General features: G+C 38.7%; 2 protein-coding genes across 13 annotated transcripts in view; one reads left to right on the top strand and one right to left on the bottom strand.

Moving 5' to 3' along the window:
- The window catches only part of MBP (myelin basic protein), a 123104-nt gene extending 119980 nt beyond the window's left edge, over positions 1–3124 (top strand). Inside the window, exons 9-10 of one of the 2 annotated variants that reach the window (XM_075142210.1) lie at positions 919–1019; positions 1241–3124. In XM_075142210.1, the coding sequence (XP_074998311.1) occupies positions 919–975 (57 nt within the window). In that variant the 3' untranslated portion in view covers positions 976–1019; positions 1241–3124. Of the gene's footprint in view, positions 1–918 lie in introns of both variants that reach the window. The other variant, XM_075142209.1, reaches the window with a different exon arrangement.
- Positions 3125–4103: 979 nt separating this feature from the next.
- The window catches only part of ZNF236 (zinc finger protein 236), a 92986-nt gene continuing 77403 nt past the window's right edge, over positions 4104–19686 (bottom strand). For 4 of the 11 annotated variants that reach the window (XM_075142201.1, XM_075142206.1, XM_075142202.1 and 1 more), the window contains 3 exons: positions 12001–12130; positions 6885–7061; positions 4108–6446 (listed from right to left, as the gene is read on the bottom strand). In XM_075142201.1, coding sequence (XP_074998302.1) covers positions 6319–6446; positions 6885–7061; positions 12001–12130 — 435 coding nt within the window. In that variant the 3' untranslated portion in view covers positions 4108–6318. Of the gene's footprint in view, positions 6447–6884; positions 7062–12000; positions 12131–19686 lie in introns of all 11 variants that reach the window. The other 7 variants (XM_075142196.1, XM_075142200.1, XM_075142197.1 and 4 more) reach the window with 4 other exon arrangements.

The following is a 19686-nucleotide window of genomic DNA, read 5'->3' as shown; positions in this document are numbered from 1 at the left end:
AGTATACATATGCTTAATTTTTTTTGAAGTAAACAGTTCAGTCATCAACTGATTACAGTAACAACTACCACACTATCTCACATTTGTGGTCATAAGTCTATCGTTCAAGATTTGCCTAGAAAGTTGCTAAACCTACGGGAAAAGATACCGAGTTAGCCTAATCGTAAGTTCAAAAAATGAAACACCAAAATTTCAGCTTGGATCATCTTTGCTATAAAACTGCTGTAAGGCTTTTTTCAATTGCCGATTTATGAATTGTCACGAAGTTTGATGTTTTCTTCTTATTTGTAAAAATAGGCCAGGTTTCAGCCCTTTATCTTTTCTTAGTTTTTTCCTGTATTTGCATCTGAGCTTTCCATTCAAGACTGATGTTGATATAATCACATTAACAATTTACCCTAATAAATATTACAGAATAGAATTATTACATTTTAAGTGTTTCAGATGTGAGACTAGTACAACTGGTATGCAAGGTCTGGAGTTTTTGGTTTGGGGGTTTGGGGGGGGTTTTTGTTGTGGTTGTTTGTGGGTTTGTTTTGTTTTGTTTTTTAAGTATACATACAGTTCAGGGGTAGCCATAAAAATGAAAATTTTCAAGATGCCCAAGTAAATAAATTGCTTTCATTAGGAAGGCCAGAATAAGAACATGCAGCTACAAATAATTCATGAGAGACTGTCTAGCCCTGTATGAGAGATTTAATGAGAGTAAATTAATCCTATGTGATAATATATGAAAAGCAATCATCTCTTTGAAGTGAACATTCCCGTGATATTTAGCAATATACTAGAGGCCACGGCAAGACATTTTCATTAGATAATATTTAAAATTTTCTCATACTACAGATTGATGTTTTTCAATTTATAGCCCCAAATATACAGTACTTTTTAATTAACTTAACTCTGCTCTTCCCTCCACAGGGAGGCTCTGGGTCCCGACCTGGATCGCGGTCTGGTTCACCAGTTGCTAGGCGCTGAAGCTCTAAGATGCCATCCAAGGATCATGTACTCTGCTTCATAATGTAACTGCCTTAAAATTAATAACAACTGCAACAATTACCTAGATAGATGCAATCCATTACTTAATGCCAATTAGGTTCTGCATGCGGTAGATTATACAAACTTCTATTGGCAATCCCTGACCAACAGTTGAATGAAAGGAACGCAAAAAGTAGCTTTACTAGATATTTTCCTTATTTTATGTGAAGTAACAAGATCTCTGACTTTACTCATTCTTCTTCAGGATGCCCTAACTGTATGCTGGACTTCATTATTTCTCCCAAGCACCTAATTTGAGCTCAAGTCTTCTGGTTTCGTTTTAGTGAACATCAGAATTACAAATAAAGAGCTAATGTCTTGGATACTGAGCACTGCTGTTAATGAATTTCTGAGACACTGCTGTTAAAAAAAAAATCCACCATGTGCAGAAGTTGTAAGGACTGTTTATCCAAATACTTTTTTTGATTTGATTTTTCTTTTTTTTGGTTGGTTTTGTTTTGTTTTAATCTTCCTTCTCTCACTCACAGAATAATTTATTTTCATAACAGGATTAGGCAGTCATGGAAAGGTTTACCAAACATTGGGAGTTCAAGGTATGTGAAGTGTGGGAGGGGGCAGATGTTGTAGAATCAATACGATGCAGAGCAGTAACAAGGAAATTCTTTCCATACCATAAATTGCTCATCGCATCCAAACCATTAGAATTAAGAGCAGATGAGGGAGAGAAAGAGGATTTAAAATTTGAGTTAGACTAATGTTAAGAAACAAGGGATATTCCCAGAGAAGAAACATCTAAGATTGCACAAGTGACCACTGGACGTCACTGGTGCTCCACACAAACTCTGCTGCAACAGCATTAACTTTGCAGTACAATAAGTAAGTAAATAAATATATAAACAAGTAAGTCTAATTTTTGAAAGAGAGCCCTTCAGTACCGGTATCTCAGATAGTCCTGCACATCTCGTGTTAGAATTTCAAATCCTTCTCTTGCTATTGCAGCAGTGTTATATTTGGTCGGCTCATCTTTTGCCTGAGTAACATCTGGATGCCTACCTAAAGGCAGTGCACAAAGCAAACTCATAGTAAACTACTGTGAACATTTAACTGTTGTACTGTAGTTGCCTTATAGAAATAAATGATAGCTGAGTTAGATTTAGATATTAATTGTTCACAAATTACTAAAACGAATGTGTGGCAATGGCATTTCCAACCACACTTAGCGAAATAAAAGGCTCTTCTGAATTGCACTGTTTTATTACTTAAACTTACCATTTCTTCAAGCTGTCATCTAAGTGTCTGATTAATTATTTTATTTTTTTAGTTTTAGTCTATGCATTGTAGACTACAGTTAATGCTTCCCAGGTTGAAACTGCATTCCTAATAAATGCCCAGTAAATGTTACCTATAAATATGTATGTTAATTGTATTTCACATCTAAATCTATTGTAGGTTTAAATCAGTGTCCATTAATAGGAAGCAATGAAAGATGAGAGGATAGAAAATACATAGAGACTAAAAAAAACCAAAACCACCAAAATTATTAAGCATACACACACGTTATTACATCTTCTATTACCTACATTGGTTGCTATGTGTATTTTTCTATTGTAGCTTCATTCAGATGTATACTCTGCAACGTAATAGTTGATTTAATTTGAATACGTATTGTTCTTATAGGAACACAGCTTTTAAAAATATTCATTATTGAAATAAAGTAATCAACTTGAAATGAAACTTGGACCAGTTTTGTCTTTTCTAACAGAGAAGATTGAAAGTTCTGTGGTTTTTTTCACAATTTATGAATAATGTTCAGATACCAGAAAACGACACTTTGGGACCCAGGACCCAGTTGCCCACACACAGGCTTCTAGTGACGTTGCTGGTGGCTTAGCCTGGCCAACAAGGCTAGCAATATGACACACGGTTTATGGGAGACCAGTGTCTCTCAAGTGGCAGCTAGAGGCCAGGGGATAGCGAAGCATAAAATGCCTACGTACAGGCAATAAAATCCCGTCCTTCATAAACAAGTATAGCACAAAGTATCTTCTTTGAACAGGGTATGTGAAAATCAAGTTGTTTTTTAAAGCAGCCTTCAAAAATAGGAAAGAATATTTAAGGTAAAAAAAAATTGAGAAATACATCTTTCAAAATACTGCACTGTAGAACTATAGAACTTATCCAAAGCTTCTTCCTTGCCTTCACCACTCTGCTTTCCCGTCAGTCATTTTTTCCAGAGGCTGGAAGTGGCTTTTTTGGACTTACTTCCTACAGAAGAAAAGGTACTGTACTTTAAAGCATTATTTTACCAACACTAGTCTCTTGAAAGAGATTAAAACTTAGACTGAAATTTATTCTTTTAACTACTCACTAGTAGTTTTGCTGAAAAACAGCAGTTTAAATGGCTATTTGACTTGTAAGCAAAGGATTTTTCCTGAAATAAGAATGGACAACCAGTACGAGGAGTGTGTCATTTCTTGTACTGAAGGAATGGACATAAACCAAAAGAAATAGTTGAGCAGACACAAGCCAAAGGACCCGAGGCTAGTGTAACCCTACTACTGCATCAAACCAAAAAGAACAGAGGCATTGCTAAGCACTATTCACTTACCCGCTATACAATCCGACTCTTCAAACAGGCCTTAGAACAAGAGTTCCTTCTGCTTCCTATTTCAACATTGCTTTTGAAAATATCAACATATTGGTTACAGTGTTCGTATTTGTACTGAGCATCAACAGATACACTGCTTTGAAAACCTCCGATTCAATCTTACCAAGGAACCTGGGATATGAAAACCTCCGTGTCAGGATACTGAAGAGTGAGTTCTTGAAGTTCGTGGGGGAGGAGGATGCAGGGAAGCAAATCAAATACCATGTTACAAAAAAGTTTTTTTAAAAGCCTATTTACTGTAACTGACAGGGCTCCAAGGGCTGGAGGAGTAGCAAACTGAATTCAGGAAAAATGTCAGGTGACTCCATAACTCATGCTGCTTATTTAACACTTCGAAGACTTACACCACACTCTCGTTGCCTCTAATCAAGACATAACACTTTGAGAAGTGTTTAAAACCAGCATCTTTTTACTCATGAGATCTGCTTTTAGCACATGCTCTCTGAGTATCAAGCACTACCAGTTTTTACATGCTGGCAAAGCAATGCCAGCTAGAGCAGACTGAATGCTTTCAAGCATTCGGGAATCGCGTTCCCATTATGAAGGATGGATTTGCACCTGTATGGGACCAGCTGTAAATCATCATCTGTCAAACGGTATTGGGCAACCTCTGGGAAGTGTCATCTCCTACACAGCTAATCAACTCCAACAAACTTTGCCGTGCATTTATACAGTATTCTCTGAAAGAACAGGGGGAAGGTTTTATACATGGTACATGCAACTTAGCACATTTTACTATATTATTACAGATAAACATGGCGCTATGCCATGAGGCCAGTATGCCTTCAGACAACTGTAAAATATAATGTCTTTCTTAAACAGCTGAAATACTAACAGGCTGTCTGGAAGGAAAGGCACTGCTGGAAGAACACCACATATATTCTTTAAATATAATATTGAGAGACACACTTCTGTTAAATGAAGTTTTTAGAATTTCCTAGAATCCAGAATCAAGTATTTAAAAAACACATGAAACAGAATTTGCAAAAAAGTAATATTATTTAACACGTTTTTGAATTAAATATTCCACATAACAAAAGTGTTATTTTCATGTCACCAACTATATTACTTATATACATATGCCAAAGAGTTAACAAAAGAATTAAGAGATGCCCTATCAAAACCAACAGTGATTTCTTGCTTCAGCAATCTGAAATAACTAGTTTGTATCGTAGACAAAGTATAGACAATATTTACAGAAAAGGGCTTTTTGGATCAGAGAGCAATTATCTTTCAGAAGGTAAATTAAAATCCAGCTCTGTATTATGGTACAACAAATCCACCACTGATCTAGAAGTACTTGCAGCAAACCGAAAAGATGAACTTCCTGCAACTGGGATTAGTATTTACAAAATATACTTATCAGCCACACAGAGGCTCTTATAACTTTAAATATATATATATACATACAAGCACACATATATATATCTATATATATGTAACATAAATAAAATTCAAAAGAACAAGGTAAAAATAAGAAAAGAGCTTCTGTCTTTGGAATGTCTAAAAGATAACTAGGTTTTTACTCCAGTGTTTCTTTGTTATGAATATATTTAACAAGTGGCACCTTTCAAAGCATTACTTAGTCAACTAGGTAGTTTTGCTGAAACATGACTTAAACAACGACAAATAAAAGTAACATATTTCCAAAATCCACAAAGAAAATAATGAGGAATTTACAGATTTGAAATGATAACTGTTTACAGCACTGAGGAATATGGTGTAATATAGGTGATCTAGTGTGCATCTAACTTTCTCACTGCTAACAAAAAATTGTATGTTTACTTCCCAGGTTTAGTATATGGCTGTGTTTTCCACAGATACTGAGATATGTACCTGCTGATCCAATACAGCAAACAGAAAAGAAGAGGCTTTCATTGGAACCTCTTCTAGTTTAGATTCTCTTTAAATAATTATTGCTGAGTTTAAAGCCTCAGACTTCTAATGTAAAAACTAACAACTAACTGCCTCTGCGGTTGGAATGGAAATGAACATGCTCCCTCTCAAGAGTTTAACTCAAGAAAAGCCATAAGTTCATGGCATTTTATTTTTTTCAACAAATTCTCAAAACGTATTAAAAAAAAGAGCTTAAAACAGAAATACAGCGGTTTCCTGTGCCTTGTAAAAAACAAAAAACAAAAAAAACCCAAAACAACAAAAAAAACCCCACAACTATTTTATACTGCATGCAGCTACTCTGTAACATTTTGTTTCCAACCTCAATTATTTCTTTAAACATGTAAAAAAGAAAGCTGACCGGTTTCATGGTTTTCCCAGAAAGTTGTTCTTCACCTCCTTTAAAAATGGGAATCATTCTATTCTGATATAAAGTTCCAGTTTATTTTTCAACTAGATATACCGGCTGTGAATTAGAAGATGAAACTGTGTACAGTATTACCTGAGTTCATTGATTCACAGACAACTTAGCACAAACTAAACGATGTTTTCCCAATATTCTTCTACAAGCTTAAAAAAAGAATGATTCTTTTAGGTAATTTTTGTAAATAATTAAAAAAACTATAATATATTATTCTATTGTTAGTATTTTCAATGCTTGAAGCTTTAACTGTAAAAATCCATCTTTTACTTTTCTGAAAACTTGTTTAGAGAAATTCGAGTCCCAGAAACATTTTCAGCTTTCAAATTTTAAGGTGTCATCGAAAAACATTGCCTATACTTTGCCATTCACTTGAAGATTCTTGTACCACTTCTTCTAAATTCAGAGCACGACTAATATCTTCCCCTTCTTGTTCTTGATGACTAGCAGGTTCTTGTACAGGACCTACCAAAGTACAAGAGAAAAAGACAAATGAGTATGATTTGATGTATAGTGTAAGAAAAATGCAAATATAGCACTTGGGAATAAAGGAATCATGCTGGGAAAGGTATTACACAACTACTTCAGATTCTGTAAATTCAGTAGACGCTCTCTGAAAAATTAAAAAAAAAAATCTAATATAAACAATTGTTTTTCTGTAATAGTTTTTGAACTTTCTATTTCTGTACTACAGAGCTCCACATAAAAAATAAGGAACCATAAGCAGTAACCAATCTCTGTTTCAACCTGCTTTTTGGGTTGCGTGTTCCACTACTAGCTCATCAACTCTGGTCTTTGGCTACTAGTGCCCAATTCCTCAGTAACTTACGGGAAGTGTTTTGTGCTTTCCTAGTAAAGCATATGACTTTCTGCACTCACCATTACTATCATTATGCTACATACCAGTGTAACCATGAGCCCGTTTCATATGCAGTTTCATATTGCTTTTCTGTGTAAATCCCATTGCACAGTAATCACATTTATAAGGCCTCTCTCCTGTGTGCTTTTTCATATGGACTTGAAGAGCACTCTTCTGGTTAAAAGCCTTTTCACATAGTGTACACTGAAATGGCCGTTCCCCTTATAAAAGAGAAAAACGTATTTAATAATTTCTCATTTCAACATAAAAATACAGTTCAGAATTCAATAATAATCATTAGGATGACCTAGAAATTAAGTAGACATGATCTTTTTCCTTGAGACTTTCTAAAAACAGTGCTATGGCTCAATATCATCAGAAAACGTCCCAAATTAAATATCAGAATATTTACATAAGTCCTAAACCACTGATATTGTTATCTTTCCTGTCTAATTTATCGTCTAAGTAAATTATTTAATAGAGGTGTAAAAAATCAGTTTCCCAGTTTGACTTTTCTGTACTCAAGTTGACCATCACCTTTTTACATAACTTACGAATAATGTAGATAAAGCAATATTCTAGAATTAACAAAGTTGATGTCTGTAACAAACTAGAAAGTCGAATGTGTTTAAAAAAAAAAGTTCTGGTAGTTCTACATAGGACCTCTGGCTTTCTATGCCAGTGATTCCCATATCTTACCAAAGCAGGTATCATCTTCCAAATCTGCCAGAATACTACTAATTTCTAAATATAAACTCATGAACATATTCATTACAAAAATATTTTAAAATTTTGTAATACCTACTTTGCAAAAGCAGACCTTTGCTTCAACACTCAACACCACAACCTCCAACATCAACAAAAGACACATCGCTGTATGTCATTAAGGACTTCTAAAAGCACTTTCTGAACTTACAAACACACTTTGTTATTAGTTAGCACAATAAAGCACAAGCAGGAGTATAAATACTTTTCCACAATTTTCTTTGCAGAACCAATTTCTCTCTTCCTTCATTACCTGTATGTCAGTGTCCCCACATGCATTGTAGCTTCCGTGCTAAATCCAACTTCTCAGAAAATCAATAAAAGGTCCTTTAAAGCACAGAAGTGTTCTATTTTCGCTAACAATGATTTCACTGGTTTGAAGTGAAATCTAGTTTTCCTCAGATACTTTGACTCCAGGTTTTCTATTTTGTTAAGATCTTTTGTTAAGATCATCTTGGTGTTGTGTAATGGATTACCACATGGCTTTTTGGTAGAACTAGAAGCATCTGCTTCCCTCTAATTTTGGCAACATTTCTCCAAACTGCTCTTCGCTGATAAATCTGAATGTACAAGATATTTAGAGCTATTCAGAGAAACAATGTGTTTTCCTTCTGGCCATTGATTCAGTAGGTATTGCCCATTACAAATCGTTAAAAATGTTTAATCAAGATAGAAATCACAAACACCTTCTCACAGACAAGGATCATACCTTTAGGAAAGCAAATCAGTTTAGACTTACATTACTCTTTCCTACCATAGTTTATGTAAGAGCATCCATCTGAAAACTTCTGTGCAGCACATTTTCACTCTTTTGGTCTTAAGGGATTTTTAAAAGAACATTCTCTTCTGAAGGAATGACTATTATGTGGATTGACTTGCTGTTTCAACAACATCAGACAACAGTAATATAAAAATGAATTTAGCAAGGATTGTTACAGTTTGTGGAATTCCTAGCACATGAGCACCAAGTACAAGAAACCCAAAAATATCTGAGGATTTACTGAGTAAATTACAAGTCATTCCAAAATAGAAAGAATTTTTCCTATGATGGTATAGATTTATGAGAAACAGATGGATAAAGGGACTCTGCTGTGTTTCCAGCCTTCCTGAAGTTCTCTGTGTCTATTACAATGGGCAGCATGAACCAAAGCAGGGAAAAGGGAAACTAGCCTTCTTTCCTGCTTCCAGATTATTTTGTGAAACTCTCAGCTAGAACGTTTTTTAAAGTCTGTATTATTTAAGTCAGTTATGCAGAAAGCAAATTATTGGGGAATTCTAAAGACTTTTAACCTCCTTGGATTGTAACTTCTGCCTCTCTTTCCTGGCCCGGATATGACCAGAATGTTCCTTTCTACCACAGTAACCACAAAGCAGCTCTGTTCCTCTTCTTCAGTTTTCTCTCAGGAAGAGCAGTCACCATTTCTCTAAGGGCAGGGGGTGGAGGGAAGAGAAGCATAACCAGTCAACCCATTAGATGAGAATACACAGGGTCATCAGAGACCCCTAACATGTAAAAACAGCTCTAGTAGTTCAGATCAAAGTTTCCTCCCATACTCAGATGGGAAACCCCCTTCAGCCAGTTGGTACGAACACCTCTTATAAAATATACTTTACACACCCATAGTGGAGTAATTGCAACTAGCAGCAATTGATCAGCGATGAATGCTGCTAGCTGACAAATGGCTGCAAATACCCATTATCCTTATCAAGTTATTGCTTATCTAAAAGAAGTTAAGTTTTGCTGAAAGTGGATGACCCAGCCCACTAACATTAAAGCCTATCCTATCACACCTGCACTGAAAACTTTCCCTCCTGTTACAATACTCTTTATCTGCCATAACCAATACGTATCACCCACACTGCAGTATCTCACAACTTAATACATAAGGATCTTATCCCTTCTCAACTCAATGATCACCCACGTTCTTCACCTGCTTTTTATGTCCAGTACCTCCCCTACCTATCCACGCCTTCCCATTGCAACATCTCTAAACGTGCTCTCAGGATTCCCAAATCTCAGAATTTCCTTAGCAAAATGACTCAAACCATAAATTCACCAAGTTCATGACTCCTTTCTATCCAACCTCCTACCCTTTCCTACTAGAAAGTTCTCAGCAACTGAATGAAATGTGAACAAAAGTCAGGGCCAGCACCTAAGACCTCTCTGGCTGTCAGCTGCCTAGCAAACCCTAACACCCCAAAGCTCAAACACTCATGTGTACAGGAGGTGCAACACCTATTGCAATTACTGCTCCTACTTTACCTTTAACAGTATACGAACCGTGTGCTGAATTAGGCAACTGAAACGAGCCAAATTCATTTTACCAGAACAAATCAAGAAATGCCACAGTAGGCTGCACGTTGTATAGGCCTGATCTAATTCATCCACAAACATTTGGAATCACTGAATAATTATTCTCCAATTCTTCTTTTTTTTCCACGGTAAAACAAGTATCAGACTACATTAATTTCTTTGCAAACATCATGACATACTGCAAAAGTCAGCAAGAAAACACAGATAGAAAAAGTGTGACCTTGTCTTGACTAGTTATGCCTCAGTAACTGCTTATGTGCAATGGTAAGTATGAACTAATTTAACCCTAATGCAGGACAAAGTCATTCATCATGTAACAATGACTTTTCTATATGGCCACTGCTATATGGGAAGTTAAAGCAGTTTCCTAGACCGTGGCAATCTTAACATGTTTTCAATTTCATCTACTTTTTTTTTTTTCTCTGCCTGTCTTCCCTGGAAACGCTTTTATCATTTATTATTCATGAAATCACAGTACACAGCCTTAGACATAGACTGAAACTTCACCATATTAAGTGCTTCATGAAAAAAGAGCAAAGAGACAGACCCTACCTTTAAGAACTTGCCATAAACATAAGCGAGAAGAAATTAAACAGAGAGACAAGCATATAAGGACACATTAAGATACAGTAAATTATCAATACTGGCAGTGGTCCCAAGACATCAACAGCCTATCAGATGTCATACAGGCACATAAAAAGAATTCAAAGATACTGCTAAATAAACATTTACATCCCTTCCAAGCATTTGGAACAGCATGGTAGAATGCACGTGAGCGCGTGTGTGTTTATGTAAGATTGCGTTTGTCAAAGCCAGAGAAAAGAAAGTTTTGATGCATGAAATGAGAGCATGCACAAAACACCTGGATATATAAGCAAGTCTATACTTCAGAGATGCAATACTAAAAACTGCAAGACTGAACCTGAAGGTGCAAAGTGAAGGTCCATTCAAAGATGAAACTCAAAGTATATGTCACAAGACCAGCAAGTGACGCTAACCAAGGAAAGACGACAGGGTTAACAAGATAACTTAAAGGAAGAGATTAGGAACTTTGCTTTAAATGCACAAAGAGCAGCCAAAAGCTAACTACCAGAAGTTGATATTGGGGAAAGAGAAAGCTCTGGCTGACTCATGCTTTTTTGGGAGTCTTCTTATGCTATAGCGCATCCAGTCAAATTTCTTGGTCCCCTCCAGCTTAGTAGCAATACAGGTAACTTCCCCCTGTCCTTTTTAACTCTAGCAGCCATGACAGCTCTTTATTGGTAGCAGTGGTATGGAAAAGAGAGAAGTTGTTTCGGAGAACTAACTCCTATATTTAGAACTCATGTTCTTAAGAACACTGTTCTTAAGATACAAAAGGTGAACGGGAAGGCAGTTGGGCTATCCGATGTACAGCTTTCAACTTGTAGCGGGGCAGAAGCTGCAACCTGAAAAGCACTTTTATCACAGAAAACGTATGTTCCCTAGGAGAAGTCAGTATAGTCGTTTTATAGAGTAACAGTTGAAGAAAATACTTAAGCAGAAAATAACAGAACAAATTAAAAGCACTGGCATTAGAAACAGATGAACTGAGTAAGTGGTTCAATGACAATGAGTCATTGCATACAGCAGTCAGCATCAACAGTGAAGACTGTCCCTTACTTAATGTCACTGAGCACACCCACTTGTTTGCACATTCTCCTATATGCTTGAAGATGATCATATCCAGTGTCTTTACACCACTTTAAACAATGCTTTAAAAGATGCTTTTATTAATCTGTTTCAAACACTGACAAACTTTTAGATACAAGCCCATGCATTCACATTACTGTTGCAGTATTGCCAGTCCCAAAATACAGAGAAGCTCAGTCACACCACTAAGCATGATGTTCTGGCTTTAAACAAAACATCACAGTTTCTGAGATTTCAAGTCTGTTATTCCTCGTTTTAATTTCTAAACTCTTTGGGTTTGAAATTTACTTGGTTTTTTTAAGCTTAATTTGATATTTAAATGCAGTTACTTGAAACTATGAGCAAGGACTCCAAATATAACACCCATTCGTGAGAAAATCTTGCGAAATAAAAATAATTTCTGGTGTTACCTGTGTGAATGCGACTATGTCTCTCCAGCTGACTTGGCTTAGCGAAAGCTTTTTCACAAGTATCACACTTAAACACTCTAGGCTTCTGGGAACTCAATGAAGGTCCAGCCTGATGGGTTTGCATGTGTTCCTAAGCCAGTATAGAAAAAAATACATTTCAGTCCACTTAAAAAAACTTTCAATAGAAATATATTCACACTTTGAAAACAAAAGCAGAGGATCTTAGTCATCAGCAGACAAGCTGGAAGAAGATGGAAGCCTGCATTTTTTCTTCTTATAAATGAGAGATTGTTTTTGTATATAAACTCTTTGTAAGGCTGATGCATCAGTATCTTTACAGCTCTGAAAACCTCTGTCAATAACTGTATGCATTGCTTTTTTTGCATACATTAGTCCCTTCACTAATTATCTGAAGCAAAATAAAATAAAAAAAAACCCCTTACAAACATGGATTTTGGACAACTGTGCATTGTAAGTTAATACTGGATTTTTTCCCTCCCCTCTACAGTATCCATCTCCCCACCTTGCCTGATACGTAGGTATTCCTAGTCAGCACAAGTTTTATTGTAAAATCATACAGGCCTCCAAGAGGGGACTATCACAACATATGCAGCCGCACAATGTCAACGTGCAAATAGAACTATTTCACAATAAATTCTTCAATTAATAATTAAAAAAAAAAAAATCACTAAGGTCCTTAGAGCTAAGAAAGCAGAAGGAAGGTATGACACATTTTACCTTTAAGAAGCAGCACTAATAACAGTTCTAACTTCAGTGTTTCTAATTCACTGATGCTGGGCCCAGAAGTTTTGCAAATTTAAAGGAGTATCTTATGTAATCTATTAACTTTTTCATTTAAATCTCTCTGTTAATACCAAGATACAATTCAGATTACAAAGGAAAGCAAATACAAACATATTTAATTTAAAAATCTAGTCAAGAACTGTATGTGAAACAGTACTGTGAGTACTTGTCCACTTTCTAAAAGGTGTGTGGATATTCTTTTCTATTTACTCTACTCATTACAGACTAAAGACTATTAATTAGTCTTTACTACACCTAAACAATACGGCTTCTTGATATCTAAGAGGTCCTATTCCTGACTCCATGAACTGAAGAAAATTGTGTCTGCAGAATTTGTTTTCCCTGTCGTGGTTTAACCTGGAAAATCTGCGAGACAGTTACAGGGGAGAGTATTATTATCATAGTAATTATAATAATATAGTATTATAGGGAAATAATAAAAGGTCTTCTCAGAAAATCACAGGAGATTCATAAACCACAGCTTAGTTGGAAATGAAGAAGATCTTTTGCTTTTATCTTGTTCATTACCTCCTGAAGCATTGAAAGGGTGGAAGCAGGCTATGACCTACTCCAGAAAAATTACCTGAAACTGGCTGCTTCTTTCTGTCCACCACAAAAAAAAAAACCCAACCCAAAACAACAAAAAAAGCACCCCCAAAACCCCAACAACCCCCCACCCCTTTCTACTTGAAAGCAACCAGGAGAGCATCCAGATAGCCGCCATAAAACTTTCTCTATCACCTTTCTCTGAAGAAACAGTCTTTGATGCAATTCTGTTCCACTGATCTGCCAATCCCTTATACTTTTCCTGTAAAATACATGCTTTTGAAAATAGTTAATGGGAATACAATGCTCTGAAGTGCAAGCACTTCTTTATAGACATACTTCGTATTTCTTTGATTGTTCATATGATGTTTTACAAGTTTATTTGTGTAATTCTCATATTTTTCAGGTAGGAAGTATCTTGGGGTCCCAAACGAGCATTATTTAATTAGAAAATAAGAATAGGAAACCTTCTTTGAAAGGGCCCTTTACCCCTCAACTCATGCATTGGTATGCAACTCTTCTGCCTCACCTATCTTGAAACATTACTTCTAACTGCCTCTGAAAGTATGGCAATAAAAAGTTTGTTTCATTCCATTGTTTTCATAAGATTACAACCTCATTCTATTTTCATCTTAGAATGATGTCCGTGCTTTATTTACTATTTACAGTCACCTTGCATGTATTTCCACTATCTAATGATTTGGAATTGGACAGTTTAGTCACTGTGCATGTCTTACAAGTCTCCTCTCTGAAGCTGTAAAATCAGGACAGTTGTCAGCATCAAAAGGGGAACCGAAGACACCGGACTGAAAATTTCTGACACTGGGGTGAGATGGGTGGTGGGAGTGTTTGTGCATAATCTCTAAAGAAGCTTTTCTTGTGGATAATTGTAAAATTGCTAGTACTGATGGCTTTGGAAAAAACAAATACAGTTAAGTACTGCCATCAAAAAATTGGTACCCTTACCTCCTACTGGGTTTTTCTGGAAAGCCTGAAGTTTGGCAGTGCTCTTAATATTTTTGGTGATCTCCAGAATACCATCAGTACAAAATGAAGGCCCTGAGTAAGAGGGAACTCTTCCCAAAATCCTAAGCCAAAACCTATGGTTTCACTTATCTTTAACTTCCTGTTAAAGGCTGCTCACGGCTGATGTTCTGGAACACCTTAATGAAGAAAAGAGTTTGATGAAGAGGTGGAATTTGTTTTCCGACATGATGGCCAAGTAGTAAATGAAACTGTCTTTCTGTTTAAAACATCCTCTCCTTCTCCTCATCAAAAGTGAAAAACGATGATTTGAGAATTCATTTTGAAAGGCTGAGAGAGTTGGGGCTGTTCAGCCTGGAGAAGAGAAGGCTTCAGGGAGACCTTATTGCAGCTTTTCAGTACTTAAAGGGGGCTTATAAGAAAGATGGGGACAAACTTTTTAGCAGGGCCTGTTGCGACAGGACAAGGGGGAATGGTTTTAAATGAAAAGAAGGTAGATTCAGACTAGGCATAAGGAAGAAATTTTTTACAATAAGGGTGGTGAAACACAGGAACAGGTTGCCCAGAGAGGTGATAGATGCCCCATCCCTGGGAACATTCAAGGTCAGGCTGGACGGGGCTCTGAGCAACCTGATCTAGTTGAAGATGTCCCTGGTCATTGCAGGGGGATTAGACTAGATGACCTTTAAAGATCCCTTCTGACCCAAACTATTCTATGATTCTATGATTTTGACTCTCATCATCAGAAATCCTGGATTGGGTTTGTACAGGATACAGAGAAAACCTTCCTGAAATAAGATTTATCAGCTTTCATAGCCACTAGTTGGACTGGTAAAGATCAAACTGTTATGCTGGTCGAAAGAGAGTAATAGTGCTTCCACAGGATCAGCTGTATCAAACTGCAAACTTCTGCCACATTTTTGATGAAACGTTCCAAAAACTTAGCTGGTCACTCTGCTGGTTTGTGTACGTCTGTATGTGTATATGGGAAAAGAAACTGTTCAAACTTCCTCATCATCTGGTGAGGTTCACTCTCCAATTTTTACATATACATGCAACATTATCCTCCCTTCTTAGGAACTAACAAAATGCAGTCTTTTGCAAACGCTGATGTCTTTGGATATGAAGGTTGAAAACGGTCCACCGCACTGAGCAGGAAGTGTTTCCCGGTATAAAGCCGTGGTTTAAAGACGCATCCCAAATAAAGCAAATAAGGCTGTCTTTCACATCAGAAAGTACCCATTCAAGAAGTCAACTTTTAAATATAAATATTTTTCTATCATCACCTAGCCTTATCAAAAAGAATGTTTTTGTCCATGTTATTCCTGATTTGAGTTGAACTGCAGATTTTTTTCAAATCTCTTTTTTGCAGAGGAAGTTCATAGAGTCATTTAGAGTCATTGGAAAAAACCCTTAAGATCATCGAGTCCAACTGTAAACTTAACACTGCCACGTCCACCACTAAACCATGTGCCTAAGCACCACATCTACACATCTTTTAAATGCCTCCAGGGATGGTGACTCCACCACTTCCCTGGGCAGCCTGTTCCAATGCTTGACAACCCTTTCAGTGAAGAAATTTTTCCTAATGTCCAATCAAAACCTCCCCTGGCACAACTTGAGGCCATTTCCTCTTGTCCTATCACTTGTTACTTGGGAGAAGAGACCAACACCCACCTCACTGCAACCTCCTTTCAGGCAGTGGCCTCAGAGCGTGATGAGGTCTCCCCTCAGCCTCCTCTTCTCCAGGCTAAACAACCCCAGTTCCCTCAGCCGCTCCTCATAAGGCTTGTGCTCCAGGCCCTTCACCAGCTTCATTGCCCTTCTCTGGACACGCTCCAGCACCTCAATGTCCTTCTTGTAGTGAGGGGCCCAAAACTGAACACAGTATTTGAGATGCGGCCTCACCAGTGCCGAGTACAGGGGCACGATCACTTCCCTAGTCCTGCTGATGACTCTATTCCTGATACAGGCCAGGATGCCATTGGGCTTCTTGGCCACCTGGGCACACTCCCGGCTCATGTTCAGCCAGTTGTTGACCAACACCTCCAGGTCCTTCTCCTCCGGGCAACTTTCCAGCCACTCTTCCCTAAGCCTGTAGCGTTGCATGGGATTGTTGTGACCCAAGTGCAGGACCCGGCACTTGGCCTTGTTGAACCTCATACTGTTGGCCTCGGCCCATCGATCCAGCCTGCCCAGATCCCTCTGCAGAGCCCTTCTACCTTCAAGCAGATCAACACTCCTGCCAACTTGGTGTCATCTGCAAACTTACTGAGGGTGCACTCAATTCCCTCGTCCAGATCATTGATAAAGATATTGAACAGGACCAGCCCCAAAACTGAGCCCTGGGGAACACCACTTGTGACGGGCTGCCAGCTGGATTTAACTCCATTCACCACCACTCTTTGGGCCTGGCCGTCCTGCCAGTTTTTTACCCAGTGAAGAGTATGCCCATCCAAGCCATGAGCAGCCAGTTTCCTCAGGAGAATACTGCGGGAAACGGTGTCAAAGGCTTTACTGAAGTCCAGGTAGATCCCATATACAGCCTTTCCCTCATCCACTAGGCGGGTCACCTGGTCATAGAAGATCAGGTTGGTCAAGCAGGACCTGCCTTTCATAAACCCATGCTGACTGGGCCTGATCCCATGGTTGTCCTGTACATGTCGCATGATGGCGCTCAAGATGATCTGCTCCGTAACCTTCCCGGACACCGAGGTCAGACTGACAGGCCTGTAGTTCACCGGATCCTCCTTCTGGCCCTTCTTGTAGATGGGCATCACAGTTGCTAACCTCTAGTCAACTGGGACCTCCCTGATAAGCCAGGACTGCTGATAAAGGATTGAAAGTGGCATGGTGAGCACTTCTACCAGCTCCCTCCCATCCGGTCCCATACACTTGTGTGTGTCTAAGTAGGTGTAACAGGTTGTTAACGATTTCCCTTGGATTATGGGGGCTTCATTCTGTTCCCCGTCTCCAGCTCAGGGGCCTGGGTACCCCGAGAACAATTGGTCTTACTATTGAAGACTGAGGCAAAGATGGCATTAAGTACCTCAGCCTTTTCCTTATCCTTTGTCACTATGTTTCCCCCCGCATCCAATAAAGGATGGAGATGCTCCTTTTGTTGCTAATGTATTTATAGAAACATTTTTTATTGTCTTTTACGGCAGATTAAGTTCTAGTTGGGCTTTGGCCCTTCTAATTTTCTCCCTGCATAACATCACAACACCCTTGTAGTCCTTTTGAGTGGCCTGCCCCTTCTTCCAAAGGTCAGAAACTCTCTTTTTTTTCCTCGAGTTCCAGCCAAAGCTCTCTGTTCAGCCAGGCCGGTCTTCTTCCCTGCCGACTCATCTTTCAGTACATAGGGACGGCCAGCTCCTGGGCCTTTCAGATTTCCTTCTTGAAGGATGTCCAGCCTTCCTGGACTCCTTTGCCCTTCAGGACTGCCTCCCAAGGGAGTCTGTCAACCAGGCTCCTAAACAGGCCCAAGTCTGCCCTCCAAAAGTCCAAGGTAGCAGTTCTGCTAATCCCCCTCCTTACGTCTCCAAGAATCAAAAACTCTATCTAATTTCATGATCGCTATGCCCAAGACAGCCTCCAACCATCACATCACACACAAGTCCTTCTCTGTTCACAAACAACAGGTCCAGTGGGGCACCTTCCCTAGATAGCTCCCTCACCAACTGTGTCAGGAAGTTATCTTCCAACCACTCCAGGAACCTCCTGGATTGTTTCCTCTCCATTGTATTGTATTTCCAGCAGATGTCTGGTAAGCTGAAGTCCCCCATGAGAACAAGGGCTAGTGATAGTGAGACTTCTCCCAGTTGCTTATAGTATATTTCATCTGTCTCTTCATCCTGGTTGGGTGGTCTGTAACAGACTCCCGCCATGGTATCTGCCTTGTTGGCCTTCCCCCTGATCCTTACCCATAAACACTCGACCCTTTCATCAGCATCATCAAGCTCTAGACAGTCAAAACACTCCCTAACATAGAGGGCTACCCCACCGCCTCTCCTTCCTTGTCTATCCCTTCCAAAGAGTTATAGCCATCCATTGCAGCACTCCAGTTGTGCGAGTCATCCCATCATGTTTCCATGATTGCAATTATATCATAGTTTTCCAGCTGCACAATGGCTTCCAACTCCTCCTGTTTGCTGCCCATGCTGTGAGCATTGGTGTAGATGCACTTCAGTTGGACTATTGATCCCCACCCTTTTTGAGGCAGAAGCCCTAATTCCTATGTGACTGTTCTGAGGCACTTCCACGGTTTCTAACACATCAACAACCCTTGTGTCTTTTCTGCCATGTGGATCTCCATCCCCTATCTCCACTGAGATGGCTAGGGGTGCTGCGTGCATTAGTTACAGGGACGTTTCAAATGTGCTCCAGTGTACTCAGCACATTGTGGAGCAGACTGAAGGACCTCGCTAGCACAACGTCCCTCAAACATTGGCATGTTGCCCTCAGGCTTATATCTAGCAAGCCTGGTTTTATCCCTTCCCCCCCTTCAAATCTAGTTTAAAGCTCTTTCAATGAGCCCTGCTAACTCCTGTGTAAAGATCCTTTTCCACCTTTGAGACAGGTGTACCTCATCTGTCGCTAGTAGGCCTGGTGTCGTGTACACCGACCCATGATCAAAAAACCCAAAATTTTGCCAGTGACATCAGCCTCGGAGACAGTTATTGATCTGCTGGGTCTTCCTGTTTCTTCCCTCATCATTCCCTGCAACTGGAAGGATAGAGGAGAACACTACTTGTGCTCCTGATCCCTTAACCAGTCATCCCAAAGCCCTGAAGCCTCTTTTGATTGCCTTTGGACTTCTTATCGCAACTTCATCACTGCCTACATGAAAAAGCAATAATGGATAATAATCCAAGGGCCCTACCAGGCTAGGAATTTTCCTCGTCATATCTTTAACCCGGGCCCAGTATATAATAGAAGTCAAGGTTTAATTATGAAAAAAGTGTAACATCAGCCAGTTCTAAGGAAGCAAACCAAAGAGAGACTGATATTTGGGGTTTTGTTATCGTTACTTAAGGAATACAAGTATCAATGCTGTATTTTTTTGTTTGTTTTTCCTGGAAAATTTATCCTAAACCAGAGGTTAACAGTTTCACAATACCACATTTTGTGACAGTTTCCCCAAGGACCAATAGTCTGGTTGACACACATGATCACACCAAGGGGGTGAACTTGACAAACAGGGTATTTCCTGAAAATATGATACTAAAGTGAAAGGAAATCTATTGAAAAGTTCTCCTAAGAGCTACCTAATATAGAGACATTGCCTCTGGCTCCAGAAATTTCCTGCTACAAATTCTGGGAAGCTGGCAAAACTCTGGGCAAGTTATACAA

Source organism: Calonectris borealis, chromosome 2 (assembly GCF_964195595.1).
Source record: "Calonectris borealis chromosome 2, bCalBor7.hap1.2, whole genome shotgun sequence".
NCBI classification, from domain to species: Eukaryota; Metazoa; Chordata; class Aves; order Procellariiformes; family Procellariidae; genus Calonectris; species Calonectris borealis.
This window is presented reverse-complemented; position numbering and strand designations above follow the sequence as displayed.